Raw genomic sequence first — 20,965 nt, 5'->3', positions numbered from 1 at the left:
GAGATCCTGAGGGGCAGGCTTGGGAACCCAGGACTGAGGTCTGGCTCTAAGTGAACAGCGGATAATAATAAACAGTCATGTCAGACACTGTTCTGAGTTCTGATGTGCTCCGTTGCTCAGTAGTGTCTGACCTTGCAACCCTATGGACTGTATCCCACCAGGCTCCTCCACCCATAGGATTTCCCAGGCAAGAATACTGGAGTGGGGTGCCATTTCCTACTCCAGGGGGTCTTCCCAACCCAGGGATCAAACCCCTATCTCTTGCATCTCCTGCATTCGCAGGCATTCTTTACCACTAGTGCCACCTGAGCCCAAAGCTCCTGACAATGTCCACTCATTTAATCACAACTGCAGGAAGAAGCTGGCATTGGACATAATTGTCACAGTTTTCATTTGTGTCACCACCATACTCCTCTATTCCAGGAGACCTATGTGTTCTTACTGAGGTTACCAATCCTAGAATACTGCTTGAAAGGAACTTATCTAGTAGTTACAATAGTATATATGTGCGTGTACACACACGTGTTTGTATGTATACCTTCAACAGAGAAAGCAGACATTGCAGTAGAGTTTATAATCCTGTCAGAATGGGAAGAGAGACCTTGCCACCATTTGGATTTGGTAAGAATCTGTATTTAAACCCTGTCATCACCTTGCTTTCCCATGTTTATGTGAGGCGATGTTCATATTGTCTTCCCAGGATACGTCACATACACACCTTTTCAGCAGTTGTGTATGCCTGTTGTCGTTCATCAGTACTTAGATGGCTTATATGCCCTTGTCTCAGTGCAGGTTTAGCTGCCAGCACCTGTCTCTCTGACTTAAAGTTTGTAAGCCTTTGCTGAAATGAAGTTGGTCTGGAGGTGAAATTTGCGGTGCAGTCGTTTACATGCATATAAATGCATTTAAAGTGGATGTGCCTGTGTAAAGTCATGGATACCAGAGGCCTTAGCATGTGTGCTAGTCAGACACTGAGCTGCACAAGAGTGAGAGGCCACAAGATGGCAAGCTAACACTGGAAAACGTGTGTGTAGTTAGGGTCCAAAAATTGAACAAGAAATTACATTTTCATTGTTTTTATTTCTTTTTATTTATACTTTGTAAAGGGCATGGGCTGATATGTGGTGGTCATTTATATTTTTGAATACTTACGATTAACTATTGAAACAGTTTTAAAAATTGGGAGATGACTATAATAGATTAGCGGTTGACTCATTTTAGGATAAGTAGGCCACGGTTTACAATAGAAACAGACTAGAGTCACCTTGCATGGATTATGCGTATTTTTAACTTTTCCCAAAGCACCCTTAAAAAAATCTTGTTTTGATAAAAAGATAGTGCTTCCTATATATGCAGGGGAGACTTGGAAATGTGACTTTTAATCAGAATCAGCAAAATCAGAATTCATTGCCTAACAAAGTAGAAAAACGAAAATAACTGGCTGTAGCACAGTTGGTTGTTAATGGAATACCAATATTCCAAATATCTTTGAAACTTTGTACAGGAAGATTCTGGAAGGCTAGATTTGGACTTTTGAAAAATCGAATTCTTGCTCTGTCATTTCATTTGAGACTATGGATTAAGCCCTTAAGGTATGATGATGAAGGCCTTGACTTTTGCCTGCATGCAGTATACTTATAATTTAGAGTGGGGTTAAGAAAACAAGCAAATAATATAGGAAGAAGTGATATAATAAAGCCATGTGCTAATTACAATATCATTTTTAAAAAGTAACGTCTATATGCTGATGCTTCACGTGGATCATCATTTAATGTGTTCAACAACCCTATGAGATAGGTATTATCTAGCCCCATTTTACAGTTAAAATTTGCTCTCTAGTAGAAATACTTGATCTAAGCTTTGAAATGAAATTAGAATTTCTCAAGCTGGAGAAAAGAAGAATGGAATAATACAAAATATTGATTACCTTACATGTCACTATAATGTACCCATGACTTTAAAGAAGATAAATCTTATAATTACTTCTGTGGAACTTCCTAAATTGTTTGTTATACAAGGAGGTCTTATTATTGTACATGCCATTTCTTTTTAAGGTGATTCTCTTAATTATCAGAGATCTTTCTATGATATCAGGTTTATATAGTAATATAATCAGTATAATGTCTCACTTTGTATCCACACAATATATGTTCTAGGTACAAGAACCACAGTCTGGACCTTGGGGAATTCAAAGGAAATATTGAGCTCATCTAACTATACCTCCCATTCAGTCCAGCATTATTCTTGATCATCTCTTTCAGTGTTCTTTAGGAATCTCACTGCTTTATCAGGCAATCATTTAAATATCAGGCAGTTCAAATCAATAGAATGTTTCTATATTAGGTAAAAATCTTTATGATGTTCACCCATTGCTCCTGGTTGTCAAATCTTAGAACACGAAAGAACCAATTTGTCTTCCAGGCATTGGGAAAGTCAATCCCTATCATGTTTCATTTCTGTCATGCCGTATATTGGTCATTTCTTCTGTCTTCAGTAGATGGAAGCATGCCTTCTCTGTCTTCATCCTAATCACTAACGTGAATGTAGTCAGGAACTGTTTTTGTCTGTAAATAAAAGAGGCTAACAAGTCAATGACTTCCATAAGGTGGAAGTTAAGTTCTCTCTCACATAACAAAAATAAAAGCATGGAGGGACTTCTCTGGCGATCCAGTGGTTAAGAATCTGCCCTCCAATGCAAGGTTGATTGGGTTGATCCCAATTTGACCAATTTGATTGGTTGGGTTTGATCTGTGCTCGCCACAGAGCAGCTAAACCCACACACTTTGGAACCCATGTGCTGCAGCAAAGACCTCCCATGATGTAACTAAGACCCCAAGCAGCCAGAATAAATAATAAAATATTATAATAATAAAAAAAGCATAGAGACAGGCGGTGCAGACCTGATGGCAATTCCATATTGCCTCACCAGCGTCCCAGGAGCTTTCTTTCTACTCTATCCATAAGGTCCATAAGCAGCTCCAACTATGATGTCTCAGGCAGAAAGAGGATGGGGAACAAAAAACATGCAAGATAGTTCAGCCCCATTTTTTAACTCTTCCCCAAAGCATCAGTCACAATATCTTGTTTTGACAAGAAGGTTCTCACCCGGCTAACTCTGTGTGCAAAGGAGACTTGGAGATGTGCTTTTCCTTTTTTAAGCAGGGGACATTGGCATCCCCAGCAAAATCAGAATTCTTTTAAGTGGAGAGGAATAAATAGATAAAAGAAGAGGCAAGAAGAACACATTTTTTTCCCCAGAAACACTGTGCTGCTAAGTATTATGGACCTAAAAAGCTGTGCCAATACAAAGATGTGAAGAGATGAATAAGATAAGATTCTCAACCTTGGTCACAGTAGTTTTAATGTCATCAAATTAATGTGATTAGGAGCAATCTTCTCTAGGAAGATTGGCTTATCAGGTTTGCTAATCTACAGAAAGTCAAGTCTCAAGTTACTGTACTTAACTCTCCTTTGAGATAAATACTTCTTAATTAAAGTCACTTGGCTAACCTAATGATTCATACTTCTTTTAGTAATGAGATTGATGATCATCAATTTAGTTGATGACATTTTTATAGCAAGAATGTGAAAATTGTGTTGCTTATTATTTATCACTAAAAATTAATTTAAAAATTTGTCTCCTCTGCCTCACTCTACTGCAGTTTTAACAGTGACCTTTTCCTAAGGGTCAGGACCCTGCAGTCCACTTCTTCAACTTCCTGTTATTCTGCACAGATGAGCAGAGTCTGCCTCAATTCTATACCATAGTCATCCTATCAATCTCTACTCTGATAGGAGGCATTAATGTCTGAAAAAATTTTAAGATAAAAATAACAGAAATTACATATATTACTTTGATCTGAACATGTTTTCTTTTTCCTTTTAATAGAACATTAGACCTCCATAGCTGGGGAAGGATCTAATACTTCACTCGTAAGTAGAGGGACTGTTGACTTACACACTCATTTCCCTTTGCTTTCAGACACTATATGTGGGCACATTATAGAATTTTGAAAGCTCATCTTTGTCTTCTCAGAGTCACAAAGTTGTTTACTAGACCCTCTGGCACAAGGAGAACTTCCCTGGTGGCTCAGAAGGTAAAGAATCTGCCTGAAATGCAGGAGACCTGGGTTAGATCCCTGGGTCAGGAAGATCCCCTGGAGAAGGCAATGGCTACCCACACCAGTATTCTTGCCTGGAGAATTCCATGGACAGAGGAGCTTGGCAGGCAGGATAGCTCTGTGGAAAATTCTCAGAACTCACCACCATCACCAGTGCCTTTTATAGCTGAAGGAAGATTTGCTTTGGAGAGAAGACCCAAATTTATACTGAAGAAAGAGCTGCTGGCAGGTCTCTTCCAGAACACCTCCCTTGGGCTTTTGTCATTAAAATTCAATTGAAAGCTGACGCTTTTTGTCTCCACAGGCTCCACCTCTGCTTTCCTCACCAGATTTTCAGAGCTGTGAAATGGCCTCTCATTTATGCTGTCATACTAAATATACAAATAAAATGTAAACTAGGGATGAATTCAATCAATGTTTATGGAAAGTGTTACATACCTGTGATGAGATATGAGCATTTTGAGATGGGGCTCTTTGGGGTTTTCAATTGCTTTGTTTATTAAAAACTTAAAAGCAAAAGTACATGCAAACCAAAAAGATTTATAAAGAAAAAGTTCATCTCTCCTCTTATTGTAACCAGTGTTGACATCCTTCCCATTCTTTCTTCCTATTGACACAAAAATTCTATACATACACGTGTCAAAATTAGAATGCTTGAAGCCTGAAAAAGAAAGGCTGATAGAAATCATACCTCTTTTTTCTAGTATACAGGGAAGAAATTTTTGAAGAACATGAATTTTATTAGGACTCTCTTAGTTGCAAGATCCAGAAACTTAATTTAAACCAATTTAAACAAAAATGGGGACTTACCTTCCATGTAAGTAAACTGTAGAAAGGGTAAGGTGGAGCCAGTGTTAGGGACAGCAGGATTGAAGAATCGAACATCCTCAGGTCTTTGCCTTTCCCCCACCTCCTCTCTAGTCTCTGCAGTCTGTCTGAAGAAAGCTGGCTTAATTTCCTTGGGAAGACGGGAACCATAACCACTTGCATGCCTAGGCAGTCTTTCATCCAAGAACTTGAAAAAAAAATTTTTTTTTCCCTCCAGCTCCAATTAGAAGAAACCCTGTGGCCAGGGGCAAAAATCTGTAACCAGAAAGATTTTTGCGGAAAAGTACAAGAAAGAAAATCGTTGCAAATCAAGAATGAAAGTGAAAAGTGTTAGTTGCTCAGTTGCATCCAACTCTTTTGGACCCCATGGATTGTAGCCTGCCAGGCTCCTCTGTCCATGGAATTATCCCAGGCAAGAATAATGGAGTGGGTAGCCATTCCCTTCTCCAGAGGATTTTCGCAGTTCAGGGATTGAACCCATATCTCCTGCATCATAGGCAGATCCTTTACCATCTGAGCCACCAGGGAATGGCTTGAGTTAAATCTGTTTACTGATCTGGAAGCCTGGTGTGGTGAGCAGGTGGTTTAAGGGAGACCTATGGTGATTTTTAACTCTGCTTTTACTAGATGAGTATCTGAAAAAGGCAACTGCGTTTTGGGATCTCACTTTCTTCTCTGTCTGCTTCCTGGGCATCAGAAGCATGCAGGGGGTTAAGTGAGGTGGTACATTAATAAATACAGTACACAGGTGTGAAATACTCCATGGCACTTTTGCCTCCACCCTCCTTAATAGAAGCAGAAATTTTCTTGAGATGGGAATTATGTATCTCTGAAGATGAACAACACAGTGTCTTGCTTCTATTAATTGTTGCTCAATAAATATCAAAGTATCCATAAGAGAAAGAATAAAGAAGGCAAAATTTAACTGCCAGTTTTTCTCAAATGCTTTGAGTCTTCACTGACACCCAGACAGCTTCCAGAATGTTTGTATAGGAAACTCATTTTGAAAATTAAGCTTTAAAGAAAAAAATTATCCCCCTTTCTATCCAAACAACTTCATGCATGGCCTTTGCTTCCATTAGTTTTAACTCTTCTCTGTATGCAAAATGGAAAAGCACAAATGTAAATATGTTTTCAGTCCTTAGCTTGAGCAGAGCTTGTTGTCATAGGTAAAGAGGCTGAGGTCCCCAAAGACATTTTGACAGCAAATTCATCCTCAGACTGAAAAATTCCCTGACCTCCCTCCCAGTTCTGTCCAGAACCCTGTTTTCTAGATTCCATGCCATGATCAGGGCCTCCAAAACCTTAAACCTCTGTTAACTGCAGATATATAGATAGATAGATAGATATCATATATCCTAAAGGAATATATATATGTATGTATATATGTATATATATATTAAGGCTTTCAGTGGTTGCCTGCATTTGTGATGGCTACCTGTTTTCATATCACAAGGTGAAGTAAACTGGATATAAGTGCCAGAGTCCAGCAGTGACCTGTGGAATAAACTGGAGGAAGGTGGACCACAAAGTTCACATCCTCTCTGCTCTCCAAGACAAGTCTTTAAGACAGATTACAACTGTTGTTGGTGGCATGGTCCGTGGGCTACATAATGACACAACCTTTGTTAACACGTGAATTCTAACGAGACATTTTAGGTTAAAGGAGGGAAGGCCATGGAAGACATGCCATAATCAGTTTTTGTTAAAATTACATTTTTATGCACTGACTTTTTGTTTAAAAAAATCCCAGCGGAGAAGAATGATTTCTGAGCTATCTTTACCAGGCAGGGTTGCAAATCCTATTCTAAAATTGTCAGAACAAATTTTATTTCACAGAATAATCATGCCCAATGCAGCCAAGTAATGATATCAATGACAGCCAAGGAACACCACAAAGTCATTTCATTTTTATTCTGGAGAAATGCACATGTGTTAGCATATTAAATCCAAAAAAGTAGGAAAGTAAAAGCAATAGTCTTCAAGTAATAATAAACATCTTTTTTTTTAACATTTTTTACACTAACGTAACAGCATAGTACACTGTCACTGTCTATCCCAGAGGGAGATGTACCAGCAAATTGTAGGCAAACCATGACCCTTGTGAATTCCTGCTTGTAGAAAGGTCCAACAGTATGGAAATGTACAAAATCATTGAGTGTTCTATGGTTTAAAATAAGTGTTCAGAAATTATCAGGTGGTTATATTATTTTCCTGGATTCTGCTCCCCATCCACGTGGGACCTACCTCCCTCGTGACTACAGTGCCCCTGCAGATGTCTGCTAGTTCAGGTTCAAGTGGACTATCCCCCCAGGAATATTTGTATTTAAGTTGCCTTGCATGCATACTCAGTCGTGTCCAACTCTTTCCAACCCTATGGACTGTAGCCTGCCAGGCTCCTCTGTCCATGGGATTCTCCAGGTGAGAATACTGGAATGGGTTGCCATTTCCTTCAGGGGGTCTTCCCTACCCAGGGATCAAACCCAGGTCTCCTGCATTGGCAGGCGGATTCTTAATCATCAGAGCCACCTGGGAAGTTGGAGACCAATAAATGATGGTTTTCTTCCCTTTCCCCTAGTCCACTTCTATCCAGAGACACCTGTACTGCAAAGTGTCCTGGACTGAAACTTCTCACTGAATGGACTCCTGTGTGCCCCTGGCTCAGCTGCTACTCCACCCTCATCACGGTCTTTCTCCACAGAGACTGAGCAGGGCTGAGTGAGGGGAGCCTTGGCTGCAACTTGAGAAAGATCACCAGCACCTCCATGGTTGCTTGGAGGCTGTCACATTTGTCAGAAGTGTCACTTTCTGTGTTTTCCAGTTGATAGATCTAAGTGCTTAGAAGAAAGTTTTTGGATTTCTTCAAACTAATTTGCAGTTAACTATCGCAAAGAGTCGGACAGACTGAGCAACTGAACTGAGCTGATTCAAACACAACTCATGTAGCCTCATGAAGCCTACAACCAAGCAATGAGACCTCTGTCTAGTATATACAACTGAGCGTGAAAATTTTTAAGAATTCCTCCCAAATGACATTAAAGTTGACACGCTTTGTTTTCCAAGGAAGCCTAGGTCTTGCTTAAGGGAGATGCAGGTTTTGCTTAGTTTAAGCCTCTTGTGTGTCACAGAGTAACTTTGTTTCACCTCCCTGGGCTATGCTTGTGGGCAAGTCTGAAGACTGCTTATGGAGCAGGGGAGGGGCCCCTATCTCAGCACACGTAACATACCTGAGGTTGTGGCATTCACACATGGAGGACTTGAGTCTTTTAGAGTATTTTTGGAGGCAGCACTTAGTAAAACACTTGAGGACCAAAAAGCTCAGTTCAGTGACATTCAGTACAATGCACAGGCATGAAGTCACGACGAGGAAGAGGATGAAAATCGTTTTCTCCGTGGGTTTGGAGACAAAGCAGTCCACAGTATTGGGGCAGGGCTTCAGATCACACTTCACGAGGTAGGGAACACGAAAGCCATCATATAGCTTGTAAAATAAAACCAGGAAGCCAATTTCAAAACCGGTTTTAACCAGGAGGCTGATAAGGTAAGTGTACCACAGGCCCCCACCCATGGTGCCTGGGCTGACATAGAGTTTCTTCCTGTGCCTTTTCTCTCTACCCTCGCGATAGGCTACATGTAGAACCACCAACAGTGAAGGCGTGGAGACCATGATTAGTTGTAAGGCCCAAAATCTGACCTGGGAGATGGGGAAGAAGTAGTCAAAACACACATTTTCACAACCGGGCTGTCTAACGTTGCATTCAAACTCTTTCTGCTCTTCTTTCCACACGTGTTCTGCCGCCACCATGTAGACCAGCAAACGGAAGATGAACACGACAGCCAACCAGATCCGCCCAATCCCCGTGGAGTATTTATTTGCTCCACTAAAGAGGTCTCTGAGGAACATCCAGCTCATGGCTGAGGTTCCAAAGAAGACAAGATTCTGCAAAAGAAAACAATTCCCTCATGATTCGCTTATCTCTACTCCGTTGATCATTTCTGCTACCTTACCTGTCGGTTATGGAATTGACATTTTACATCATTATAACCCTGGATATTGAGGGCTCTCTAAGAATCCCATAGGATATACTCACTCTCATACAAGGAGATGACACAGCTGGTCTACAGAACATAAATGATCCTATGTCCAGTTTGATTTGGAATTTGTTTGGTCACCCAGACTACCCCATCTCCAAATCCGTCTAATTTATGGCTTCTCTCTCAGGGTGGTTGGGCTCTATGGCTGAGCTGGAAAGAATTAGATGTGACCTGCTAGGTGACCTGGGTACCTTCAGATAACCTTCACATGCCATCTTCTCTCTCTCTTTTTATAATGTTCTTTTTTTAAAAATTGAAGTACAGTAGATTTGGGCTGCCCTGGTGGCTCAGACAGTAAAGAATCTGCCTGCAATGCAGGAGACCTGGGTTCGATCCCTGGGTTGGGAAGATTCCCTGGAGGGGGCATGGCGATCCGCTCCAGTATTCTTGCCTGGAGAATCCCCATGAACAGAGGCACCTGGTGGGCTACAGTCCATGGGGTCGCAAAGACACAACTGAGTGACTAAGCACAGCACACATAGTAGATTTAAAACATTGCCTTGGTTTCAGGTATACGGCAAAGTGATTCAGTTATGTGTTTTTTTCAGGTTATTTTTCATTATATGTTATTACAAGATACTGAGAAGAGTTCCCTGTGCTATGCGGTCAATCCTCATTACTCAGCTGTTTTACGTATAGCTATGTGTATCTGTTGGAGAAGGAAACGGCAACCCACTCCAGTGTTCTTGCCTGGAGAATCCTAGGGACGGGGAAGGTTGGTGGGCTGCCATCTCTGGGGTTGCACAGAGTCAGACACTACTGAAGTTATCTGTTAATCCCCGACTCCTAATGTATCCCTCCCCTCCTAGTACGCTGTCTGTGCTGCTCAGTTCTCTTGCTCCCCTCTCCACCTCTTCTGTTCTCGTCCCTGAAAAGCCGATGGGAAGCTGTCTTCTTGGTGACATGGTCTTGCACTCTCTGCTTCCGTTTTGTTTTAGAAGTGAACGCTGTGGTCTGGGCCCTGATTTGTGTGTTGGGCCCAAGTGTGCTCAGCACTCTATTTAGCAGTCTTTTGAGTTGGTCTCTCGCAGTTACCTTGGAAAGGCGGGGTTTTGTTTGTCTGTGGTGGTGGCAGTAGTGTTTTTTCAGATGAGAAAGCAGACTCTGAAAAATAAATTCATCTGCCAAGCTCACAAAATAGGAGGCAGAGCAGGGTTCAAATCCAATTTCCATTACTCTTAAGAGTTCCTCAACACACACTGACATTGGGGGCTGGGTAATTCTTTGTTCCAGTAGCTGTCCTGTGCATGTAGACTGTTTAGCAGCACCCTTGGCCTCTACCAGCTATATATCAGTAGCATCACCTCCAACCCCATTTGCGATGACCAAAAATGTCTCCAAACATTTCCAGATGTACACTAGGGACAGAAAAATCTCTCCAGTTGAAAGCCATTACTCTTGGGACTTCCCTGGCAGTCCAGCGGTTAAGACTCAGTGCTTCCACTGTCAAGGGCATGGGCTCAATCCCTGGTTGAAGAACTAAGATCCTGCATGTCACACGGTGCACCAAAAAACAAAAACGATTGGTCTTAACTGTCTACCACAGTCAAAATATATGGACTGGAGCTCCAGGTCTGTTACTAAGATACCGTGTTATTTCTCAGGTGAAAATTTTGCCACTTCAGGTTCTATCTCCAATTACAAAAATGAATTACTTCTTGCTTTCTCTGTAGACTCAGCTAAAGGAGTATCATGGAAATGATGATGTAAGGGAAACCAGGGGGTTAAGAAAATGGGGATGTTGTGGCAACAACATTCCTATCAGAGCACATCACATGGCCTCTTCCAGAGGGAACAATATGTATCGAGCCCTTGTGCTAGAGCCCCGAGGAGATGTATGAAAGTAAAGAGGTGTTTTCAGAAAAAACAAAGGCGCAGGTACACAATGCCCTATTCAGTAGGGAATAAAATGCTTCAATGTCCTTGGCTTCAGAACACAAACAAAATTGCATTAAATAAAAAGGATTCTCAAATCCACCTGAAAGGTTAACATCTCCATGAATTATTAAATCAAAGCCTCAGAGATTAAAAAGAGGAAAGGGGGATATTATGTTTCCTATGACATGTGTCACTGGGCGTTTGCCCGTGTTACTCAGGAGAATGTTCATGTAATATTGCAAAACATTTAAAAGTAGCCTGTTGGACATTTTGGAGAAGGGATAAAAGTTAAGAGATTATCTTCCTGTTTTTCCAAAAGAAAAGTAGTAAGGAAGTGACCAGTATTTAAATAGGATCAGAAGACTGATGCCATCAAAAATGCCAGGATTATGAGTTTCATCTGACTAATGTCCATCCTATTTTGTATCTCTCTGCTGGTAGAAAGGCAAGTTTTCTCAGGAGGGAGGGGTGTTCTAACATCCACTTTAAACGGGGGTGCTTTTGCACTGTGGGAAAGAGCCTGGGCACAGTGTTGGACACCTCGGGTTTGAGTCCAGGTTCATCTCTGATGCTGACAGTACTTCCCTCATGGGGCTGAAAACAGAGACTGACGCATGTTAGGTGCTCAGTAAGCATTATCATCATAATTTTTAGTTTTGCCGTTTTATTGATGTCAAAGTGAAGTCTTTCCAATTGCAAGGTAAATGCATTTTTTCCCCTCTAACTCTGTTCCTATAATTGTGGGTAATAGGAATCTCCCAATAGCCCTTTTGAGCATTTGAAAGCTGTGAAGTCATCAGCTCAACATTTTAATCTCTTAATAACGTAGATCACCTCCTTAATTTTAAAAAGGGTCTTTAATTTATCCCTTTTCTTAAATCACTAAGTATTGCTCCCAATTTTTGAAGAGTTTCCACTTATGATTTCTAATGTACAAATTATCCTGTAACTTCCTCCTTTCCCTTAAGAAGCAGCAGTTTACTGCACAGGAATTTAGTTTGGAAAACTCCAATATTTTTAAAAAGTAAAATGTTCAGTATTCTAATATAAGGAATAATTTTGAAAATTAGAAATTTCCCCAAAACATTTGATCTCAATTAAAAGTGAGAGTGGGAAGAAGGTGCAAGAACAATCAGATATCCACATGTGAAAGAATAAAGTTGTATCACTTCCTCACACCATTAAAAAAATTAACTCAAAATGGGTTGAGGGCCTAAATATAAGAGCTAAAATTGTGCGTACATGTGTGTTAAGTTGTTTCAGTTGTGTCCAACTCTTTGTGACCCTATGGACTGTAGCCCCCCAGGCTCCTCCGTCCATGGGATTCTCCAGGCAAGAATACCAGAGTGGGTTGCTGAAACCATAAAACTCAAAATCCTCCACCAGCTATTCTAAGGTTCTATGAACTGATTGATCCAGACAAAAGGATTAACCTTGTTTTACTTTTTTTTTTTTAATCTTTAATATGTCAATAGGATTTCCAGTATCACCAAACCATTTTAGACTTTTGTTCCTTCCCTCCTCACACACTGGACTTACTGAAAGAGTGCTTTCTATTTTTAACAATACATTGAGGTCACTGAGTAAAATTTCCCAGTTGCTATCTGTTTCAGCTAAGTACCATAAAGAAGGTTCCACCATAACAACCCTCTGGAGTTAGGAAAACTACCACAAGACCTAGAGCTTTGGTGGGTCATTAACTTCCGACTATGGTCTTTATTTCTTGTGATGAAATGATGTGCCTTTACTTGCCTAATCCCTTCCTGATGTGTATCAGTGTTATTCAATGTCTTCTAATTTAGTCATTTTTAATATGTCTATAAACATTGAATTTTTAAAAATCTTATTTATTCTGTTACTGTAGTGCCTGACTGATTTAAAAAAAAAAAACAAAACAGTAATTTCTTACAAAATCCTAAATCTGTCTTTTTAAAAAAATAAGAAAATGAGAAGAGATTTTAAAAAAAGAAAAATTAATGGAATCACAGCTCTCCATAAAACATGACACCCCGGATTGAGAGTATAGCCAGGATAAATTAAGTAACTCAGAATTTGGAGACAAATACCTCCTTTGAGTGTGAAATGAGTAAAAAACATTGTGGAAAAGGATTAGCTCTTTAAAAGAAGAAACCCACACCAAAAAGATCGTCTGTCCTGTTTTCCTGGGATAAGCTGGAAAGTACTAGAATGTTGGTAGATAACAAGGAGTAGGAGTATGCAGGACTTCAAACATCAAGGTAAGAATTGGGAATTCCATAGCAACCAGAGGGTACCTGAGTAAAGTGGGAAGTAAAGGAAGAAACAGAAGACAATCAATCATGTGGTCCTGTGACTGGCATCATGATACAGCTGCAAAGATTCACAAGGGAGTAGAGCTCTGTGTGAAAGATGGGTGAACAGAAATGACCTAAAATGACATATACCTACCTGCTCAGTGTCTGTCTACACGGCTCTCTACATAGAGAGAACACTGAAATGTGTGGACACTACTCTCCTGCAACTGAGGATACTGGGTTTTCTGAGACAACCCCCACTGCAAACATGCTGAGCAGTTGTCAGAGCTACTGAGAACATGTGCAAGTCTTAGGTTCAAAAAATGAGTCCCATTAACCACCTGGCAGAGCAAGAAGGGCTAATGCATCTGGCATCTCTACATCCTGGAGTAAATGTCCATCACAATCATTTGCATCTCACTACTCCAAGTGACCTTCTGAGTAATCCCGTCCCTGCCAAGACTCCTTAAGCTGTCCAAAGAAGTTTTCCTGGGATTAGATACAAGAGTTCCAGTCCTTGGAGGGGCACTTTATAAATCAGGCTTCCCAGGGCTTGGTTAATGTGGATGAGTCCCTTAAAGATGACTCCGCTTGGGGTGAACTAACTATACACCTGCATTTCTGAACATTTGGCCTGAGTACCAGCCTTCCCGTCCTTCTCTTAGTGCAGGATGAGCCTTTGCCATGCCAGCAACTTCCCACACAGGAGGCTTCTTGTGTGGTTCAGGCATCAGCAAGCCAAGTGCCCTCTCAGGGCTCCAGATGGCACTGTTCAAGAAACCCTGGCACTGCTGGAAGCCAGGGAGCTGCTCTGTCATTACCAAGGACGACATCATCAGCCTCCGTGCCCAGCTGCTTTCCCTTCTCAGTAATAACACCTTGGATATTATTATCCTTGGATAGGGCTTGACTATTTCCAAAACATCTCACAGCATCTCGTCTGTCCCCCGCCCCATCCTCTGTAGTTGGCAGTGTACAGTAGGACCCTCAGTGCAGTGATAAAGAAACTGAAACACAGAGAAGGAAGAGGCTTGTCGACGACTCCCAACAGTCAGGTGGAAATCCAGCAGCAGAAATTAGATCTGCAGCTGGTTTCTGGCCTACTTTGCACACAAATCATTTAACCCCTAAAGAAAAGCATCCTCTCAAGGGCCTCTTTTTCACCTCTGAGGCCCATAGGACCTGACATGTGTGAACTCTCTAACCTCTTGTTTGAATATAAAGCATTTTCATTTTTAGAGATGCCTGCTTGGAAAAATCCCCCAGAGATTTTCTCAGCTCAAGATCTGTGGCCTCTGAAGGCCTGTTGTTAGATTCACAAGGGTGTGTAAGAAGTGTATGAATGTGTGTGCTCTTGGTCTAGGATCTTTAAACAAATAGAAGCAACGCTGGACAACCAGCTCATAACACAGGCTGCCCCAGGATTTCAGCACTCATATTTACCAGTGTTTGGCAGACTACAAAGCCTTCTGGCCAAATCCAGTACACCACCTGTTTTGTAAATAAAGTTTTGGGAGACAGTCATGCCTATTCATTTACTATTGTTGTTGGACCCTTTCATGCCAAAACAGCACACTTGAGTAATTGCAACCGAGATATAACAGCTTTCAAAGCCTAAAATATTAATTCTCAGGCCTTTTGCAGCAAATGTTTGTTGACCTCGATATTTAAAGTGTGTTTTAAAGCATCTTGGAACAAAGTTGCAGAACTTTAATCATCTAGGTCTGTGAGCAACAGCGCAGGATGGGTTGTGTACTCAATGGAAGGCCACAGGAATCCGCAGGGCGGGCAGTGGGAACAAAGTGCTGGTCGCTGGAATGGGGACCAGCAGTGGGAGAAGCTGCCAGGACTGACCTGCCGTTAAGCAGGCTCATTGCAAGGACTCTGCAGTCAGAATCTCATTCTCTCAATGAGTAGCAATTTCATTTCAGGCAAAATGATGTATTTTGTCCACTGAACTTTAATTAACTTTAATTTACTGTATTGGTTTTGTGGTGTTTGATTTTCCTTTGGTAAATAGAGCCTCATGAAACTCATGGTCCAGTGGCTAAGATTCTGTGCTCCCAGTGCAGCAGGGCTGGGTTCAATCCCTGGTCAGAGAACTGAGACTTGGTGCAGCCATATAAATATATCTATTTTAAAGTTGTAAGTCTAAAGATTAGTCTGTAGGTGTAAAATTTTACTTTTTGTACCTATCGATCACAGTATACTAAAAATGTGTCAATAGTGAGGGTCTGCGAGCAGCACTGAAGCGAACTGAACCCACTCAGGCTGACACATGTCTGCACACAGCACTTGTCTGCTACTTCACCTTCCTATATGAATTAAAGTGTTGACACTTTCAGAGGATCCCCTCATAGGAGCAGTGCAAAGGTTGTCCTCAGGCCACATAGAAAAGGCCACTGAAATGTCCTGGGCTGTGCCTCTGTGCCCACGTTACCCCACTTACATCAGCCAATGTCCCATTTTCCAGCCAGGCTTCTGCCCTGGCCGGAGCCTCCCAAAACCCTTGTCACCTCCACATTCCAAATGGGCAACTTTACTAAGAAGCAGCTCATCCAGAAAGGGCACCTGCGATGCAACACAAAACTGCAAAGCAGTTTGTCTAGGTTTGTAATACAGTAATTAGGATTCCTTCCTAAAGGGAAAGAGGGAATGACTACTCAATTACAATAAGGAGCTTACCTTCCCATTAAGTAAACGAATCTTACCATAGGAGAAATAAGCTTAACTTACCTCTTGACACAGATGTGAAGATTAAGAAGAAATCCAGTCCGTTGCTCATTCAATTTAAAAACCATGAGTTGATTACATTATTTCCCTGAGAGGGAATGGTGTTTTAAGCTGAGGAAAATGGAGTCTAGTGGTTTCCAAGGTAGTGTAAGCTGAACAGGTGTAACCTGATCATTTGTTTTGGCTCATAACTTTGATGAGAATTCTTGTGTCTCTGCTGTTTATAGTAAACGTTAAAAGAGAATTGAAACTGAAAAACGAATTCAAAGCTGTTCATGTACACACAGTTTATTGAACATGCCTTTTTAAAAACAACCTTGTCATCATCAACACAAAGAAGCTGGGACAATAAAAGAGGGTGTTTCATCTCTCTAGATGATTTCCCAAGGTTATTTATCAGAAGACATTGACAGGGAAAAAAAATAGGCAAAAAAATAAGTCAATCTATCTTTAATGAGCTTATTTTAACTTCACATCATGGGTTCTAATCTTAGAAATCCAGAAAGTTAAAAGGCATAGTAAAAATCACTTTTCTAAACCCAGGGAGCATTGATAATAGACATTTTCTATGTATATAAATACAGAGAAAGTACTTTATCTTTTTATGGAGCCATTTCTAGGCATGAATTCAGCTAAAATTAAAGACGTGCAGAAGTGAAAATGAAATCCCACTCTCTTGAAATAAGAATAGTTTAGAAACAGAATTTTCGCAGTTAGAAATGATATTAGATGTCATGAAATTGAATGCCATCATTTTAGAGACGAGAAAAACAGAACCACAGTGAGCAGCTTGCCGCAGGTCCCAGAGCCAGGGTATAAAGTGTAGAGAAGAGCTAAGCAGGAAACCCAAGTCCTAGACTTCTGCACTGTGATAGCCTCTTCTACAGACCATGTGGATTTCAGTTCTCTCTTAACTGCTCTTAACATGCATGACCTGTAAAATTATTCCATATGTTCACATATTTAATCCAAAATTAGAAGTGCAGTTTACTTTGAAAAAGCATTGATTTACACTATGACTTGTATTACTGGATAGACCTTTTCCATACCTAATGAAGCAAATCTTGTTTGATTTGGTTTTGTTTTTACAGAGAGATCCCAGGATCCCACAATAGTGACCCAGAGGTTTGTGTGTGCTCAGCTGTTTCAGTCATGTGCGACTGTTTGCGACCACCAGGCTCTTCTGTCCATGGTTACTATCATGACAAGACCCCAAAGCTTGTTTCCGGATTTGATCATTCCTTTTAGCTTCCACTCCTTTGTTTATAATGAGCACTTATCAAATGTCCCCCTTGGCTGTAAAACATACCTGTTGTACTAAGACACCTGCTGTGGTGTGTTGTTAGGGTAACCTTCAGGGTGGCCTTGCTGAAAGCTCCAGCACTAATGATTGGAAGATCCTAGCCTTCGGGTAATGTTAGTACTAACCCAGACAAAGGTAGCATTTGATGATCTAGTGTGGCGGAGGTGTAATTTTCTAGGCAAAGGTCCCTGTCCTCAGGGGTCATGTAATATAAGCTAGGGGAGGCAGAAATTGCTGGGGCAGGGGGGCCATCAGGAGAGATTGTATAGAAGAAATATGGGTTTGCTCTGCTGAACCTGACTCTTTCTTAATCACGCTCATGTTTTCATGTTTTTGCCAAAGAGATTTAATTCTCCCACCCTCCTTTTTTTGTTGTTGTTGAGAAACACACATAATAAGAACTGAAAAAGGAGTGGCATGTTGTAGGGAAAATAACAACGTTTTAGAGTTAGAAATTTAAGGGTGGGGGGAGGTAAGAGAAGAGCCAGAGCTGGAAAGAGAATGGAATGAATGCTGTTTGCCTTGTTCTCTGTTTTCTCTTCAGTGTGAAAATGTGGCCCTGCATGACGTCACCAGGAGCAGAGCCCAGAACAGAATAAGCCAGAGCCGTCAAGTGCCCAGTGTGTCCCCCTGGTTGAACTGCACGGGGTTCAGGGCTGCAGGAAGACCTGCTTGGGTATCACCGTATTAAGAAAGAGCACAGAGGTGTGTTGAATGCAGATTCGTATGACAACCAAGGTCTAAGTGTTAACATCACAGCTGGTGATGGTGATGCAGGTCTAAGCTCTCCTGTGTGTTGGGAACCCTCATGCAGAGTGCTGTGCTCTGAACTCAACCTTGATTGTTTCCCAGCATAGTATCTCTTCCAAGAGAGGTCAGGAGTCCTTTCTGCTCATTTTACACACAACTGGAGCACTGAGTATTTTTCTGGCCTCAATAAGACCTTCGATGAACTCAAGTAGGTCTTGAAGACAGTGACCAGAGTGGAGAGGGTGTCTCTAAACAAGTCTTAAAAAGATGGATTGAAGGTGTTTATTTAGCCTAGAGAGGCAAAGTTCAAGGGAGTTACTTATCAGAATTTGTGCCAGTTCTCTATTAAGATTTTTTTTTTTTTTTTGCAGAGGTAGAAATCCCATAGACCTGAGTTCAGATATACAAAGGTTGGAATTCCAGACCTGTTTTTCAAACTTTGTGAACTTACTCAAGGTGCTTGAATTCTCTGAGCCTCAGTTTCTGTGCTTGCAAAATGGGAAAGGCATTCCCTTCTTTGGTTTTCTTAGTGCTTAAATAAAATAATAACTCCAATAAATAGTAGCTGTTGTTATCTTTGTCCACTGAAAGCAATGCTGACTTTACAGTTGTAAGATTTCCTGTCAAGAAAAACGGGACCAGCTGATTCACGGTTTTGTACAGCAGAAACCAACACAGCATTGTAAAGCAATCATATTTCAATTAAAAAATAAATTTAAGAAATGGGACCAGAAATAGAGAACTATGCAGAGACTTGAAAAGCAAAAAAATTACGTTTTGCCCTGGGCACCAAACCATACATGGGGAGAACGTGCCTTCACGTCTCAGGACAATTGCTCTCCAGTACAATCTGTGAACACAAGGTACTTACATGAAAAAGTACCTGTCTCTTTCTTTTTCCCCCCCTTTTTAAAAAAAATGTTTATTGGAGTATAGTTGATTTAGTGTTGTGTTACTTTCTGCTGTGCAGCAAAGTGAGTCAGTTATACATACATATATCCACTCTTTTTTAGATTCTTTTCCCATATAGATCATAACAGAATGATGAGTTCCTTGTGCTATACAGTAGATCCTTATTAGTTATCTATATTATTTGGAAAACTCAGCAGTGGCCACAGGACTGGAAAAGGTCAGTTTTCATTCCAATCCCAAAGAAAGGCAATGCCAAAGAATGCTCAAACTACTGTACAATTGCACTCATCTCTCATGCTAGTAAAGTAATGCTCAAAATTTTATATATCAGTTCAGTTCAGTTCAGTCAGTTAGTCGTGTCCGACTCTTTGTGACCCCATGAATCACAGCACGCCAGGCCTACCTGTCCATCACCAACTGCCGGAGTTCACTCAGACTCATGTCCATCGAGTCGGTGATGCCATCCAGCCATCTCATCCTCTGCCGTCCCCTTCTCCTCCTGCCCCCAATCCCTCCCAGCATCAGAGTCTTTTCCAACGAGTCAACTCTTCACATGAGGTGGCCAAAGTACTGGAGTTTCAGCTTTAGCATCATTCCTTCCAAAGAAATCTCAGGGCTGATCTTCATAATGGACTGGTTGGATCTCCTTGCAGTCCAAGGAACTCTCAAAAGTCTTCTCCAACACCACACTTCAAAAGCATCAATTCTTCGGTGCTCAGCCTTCTTCACAGTCCAACTCTCACATCCATACATGACCACTGGAAAAACCATAGCCTTGACCAGACAGACCTTTGTTGGCAAAGTAATGTCTCTGCTTTTGAACATGCTATCTAGGTTGGTCATAACTTTTCTTCCAAGGAACAAGCGTCTTTTAATTTCATGGCTGCAGTCGCCATCTGCAGTGATTTTGGAGCCCCCCCCAAAATAAAGTCTGACACTGTTTCCACTGTTTCCTCATCTGTTTCCATGAAGTGATGGGACCAGATGCTGGAGGCTGGAAATGTTCCAACTGAAATGCAGGATGTGTAGATTTAGAGCAGCCATCTTCTAAAAATCACTGATTTCCAAACAAGTTCACAAGATGCTTTTCCCAGACAGGTTATTTTCAGTTTTTTAAGGAACCTCCATACTGTTCTCCATTGTGGCTTCACCAATTTACATTCCTACCAACAGTGTAAGAGGATTCTTTTTTCTCCACACCCTCTGCAGCTTTTATTGTTTGTAGATGTTTTGATGATGGTCATTCTGCCTGGTGTGAGGTGATACTTCATTGTGGTTTTGATTTGTATTTCTCTAATAATTAGTGATGTTGAGCATCTTTGCATGTGTTTGTTGACCATCTGCATGTCTTCTTTGGAGAAATGTCTATTTAGATCTGCCCATTTTTCAATTGTATTTTTGTTTGTTGTTGAGCTGCATGAGCTGTTTGTATATTGGGAGATTTATCCCTTGTCCATCTCTTTGCAAATATTTTCCTCCATTCTATAGGTTGTTTTTTCATTTTGTTTATGGTTTCCCTTGCTGGACAAAAGCTTTTGGGTTTAATTAGATGCCATTTGTTCATTTTTTTCTATTTTTTATTACTTTAAGAGGTGGATCAAAAAAGATATTGCTGCAATTTATGTCAAAGAGTGTTCTGCCTATGTTTTCCTCTAAGAATTCTATAGTATGCGGCCTTACATTTAGGTCTTTAATCCATTCTGAGTTTGTTTTTGTGTATGGTGTTAGAGAGTGTTCTAATTTCATTCTTTTTTTTTTTTTCCTCCTGAGAAAAAAAATATTTTCTCAGGAGGAAAAGGGGTACATGTGGATATATACATGGGTGAACTCTGAGACAAAGTTGCCTCATATTTCATTCTTATAATGCAAGCTGTTAGTTTCCTGATCAGGGATTGAACCCGTCACTGTGGAGGCACAGTCTTAACCACTGGACCACCAGGGAAGTCCCTACTGTCTCTTTCTAACATGCAATCCTCAGTTATATCAGGAGCTCATGGAAGATTTTTAGCATTTAGAACGACTCCAGGAACACAATAAATATTTCTCATTTATTTATTTATTGGAGCATAATT

General features: G+C 40.9%; 1 protein-coding gene across 1 annotated transcript; it reads right to left on the bottom strand.

Annotated features, from left to right (window-relative positions):
- Positions 1-6,836: 6,836 nt before the first annotated feature.
- GJB7 (gap junction protein beta 7) lies at positions 6,837-16,060 on the bottom strand. The gene is made up of 2 exons (XM_012182811.5): positions 15,932-16,060; positions 6,837-8,889 (listed from the first exon to the last, which is right to left on the bottom strand). Exon 2 carries the CDS (start codon positions 8,860-8,862, stop codon positions 8,056-8,058), a length of 807 nt encoding a protein of 268 aa, XP_012038201.3. The 5' UTR covers positions 8,863-8,889; positions 15,932-16,060; the 3' UTR covers positions 6,837-8,055.
- Positions 16,061-20,965: the final 4,905 nt, after the last annotated feature.

Source organism: Ovis aries, chromosome 8 (genome assembly GCF_016772045.2).
Source record: "Ovis aries strain OAR_USU_Benz2616 breed Rambouillet chromosome 8, ARS-UI_Ramb_v3.0, whole genome shotgun sequence".
Lineage (NCBI taxonomy): Eukaryota > Metazoa > Chordata > Mammalia > Artiodactyla > Bovidae > Ovis > Ovis aries.
Note: the sequence above shows the minus strand (reverse complement) of the source record. Positions and strands in the feature narration are given on the sequence as shown.